Source organism: Aphanomyces astaci, assembly GCF_000520075.1.
Source record: "Aphanomyces astaci strain APO3 unplaced genomic scaffold supercont1.537, whole genome shotgun sequence".
Classification (NCBI taxonomy): Eukaryota; Oomycota; class Saprolegniomycetes; order Saprolegniales; family Verrucalvaceae; genus Aphanomyces; species Aphanomyces astaci.
The window spans coordinates 5,707-7,245 of NW_009798800.1; the positions used below are offsets into that span (position 1 = coordinate 5,707).

The following is a 1,539-nucleotide window of genomic DNA, read 5'->3' on the forward strand; positions in this document are numbered from 1 at the left end:
TTTCTCGACTAAGAGTAAACTGCACAACAGGGACACTTGATCAGCAAGCTCGCGAAGGACAATGTTCCATGGGAATCGATGGATCAACACAGCCAGGCGTTTTTGACCATTAAGGCTGCGTTACAACAGGCACCAGTGTTGAAGTTGCCGGACTTTGACTAGCCATTTACGATCATGACGGAAGTCTCGGGCTATTGTTGCGGATTATCGCACAGGTCACATATCAATGGCGAATGTGAGGCTTCCTATTAATAGTGGTAATGATATCGCAAGCTTTATGTACGTAGCAGTCAGTACACAAGTTGTACTACTATGTACGTTGAATGTACATAGTGTTGGGTGTGGAGTATCTTAGCAAGAGACAGGTAGTAGTATCCTTGCAAGCGCACTCCATACCCATTGGTCGAGGATCTGTCAACACGACCGAAGAGAGCTCGATAGGGGATGCACATGTGCGTTGTGAATCAGTAGATCTAAGTATGACCTTTAACATTGTCAGTCTTCGTTTACCTTTGAACCCGGTGCATCGAGTTCTAAAGGAGTCACTGCCAGTTCAGGGCCGGCAGACACAACAATAAATTTATCAGTCTCGTTTGACTAAAGGACTTCACGCTTGCAAGCACCATGGAGCCCGCGCCCGCCACGCCGGGGTCAACATCTCGACCGAAGGAACGACCGAGAACACTCAGTTGCCTGGGTCGTCGATAACCTCGGGAGTGGGTGAGGCCCCTCCAGGTGCTCGTAGTAGCAGCCTGCCTCCGTACTTTGACTCGGTGTGGCATCGCACTAGCTCGGAGCTCCCGCCAAGGAGTTTCGAAGAAGGGTCGACGTTCTACATGATGGGCAGCCGTCCGATGTTGGCTCCAGTGCGACATCCAACCCCTACGAGCCCGTTGCCACAGTCAACGGCGGCGCCGCTCATCAGCGGGTAAACGGCCACGAAGCCACCTGTCTATGGCAAGGACGGCTTCAAGGAGCGCGACCAACAGACGTACGCCAAACGTTTCATCATGTACGCCCGCGGCCAAGACGCTATTAGCGTGAGCAGCGATGTGCGCATAGGGACGGTATCGATGAGCTCCTGTATGACGGCGGAGGCTCACGCCCACGACGCGTAGTTTGTAACGGTAGCGAGCTTCGCAGAGTAGATTGGAAAGTGATTATCGTCTTAAACTACTAACTACGAAAATGTATACTATACTAAACTACATGAAGTAAGTGCTTTTCTCTACGGCTTCTTCAACGGCCTTGCCCGTTAATGGTGCGACAATCTTGTTCGACAGTCTAGCCATCGTTTTGTTAACGATGCGACAAGCGTATTCTTGGTCGGCGACCTTGCCATCATTACATTCTCCCCCGGTTGTCGACTTGGCAGCTTGGATTCTTGTACGCAGGTCTTCAAGCAATCGCTTGAAATGGGAGACATGCTTAATGCTGCGCTCAAGCTCCTAAGTTGCTTCGTGCTTGGGCAAACCATGCCATTTGACCAAGTAGTCTTTCTTGCGATTGAACTGCCGTTGTTTCAACAGCGCTTTAACG

The 1,539-nt window shown here is 50.8% G+C and overlaps 1 protein-coding gene across 1 annotated transcript; it reads left to right on the forward strand.

Moving 5' to 3' along the window:
• Window positions 1-174: 174 nt before the first annotated feature.
• H257_19380 (hypothetical protein) lies at window positions 175-1,118 on the forward strand (the record flags this gene model as incomplete). The annotated part of the gene is made up of 3 exons (XM_009848526.1): window positions 175-183; window positions 621-866; window positions 945-1,118. The coding sequence occupies 3 exons, from the start codon at window positions 175-177 to the stop codon at window positions 1,116-1,118; spliced, it is 429 nt and encodes a 142-aa protein (XP_009846828.1).
• Between the last annotated feature and the right edge of the window lie 421 nt (window positions 1,119-1,539).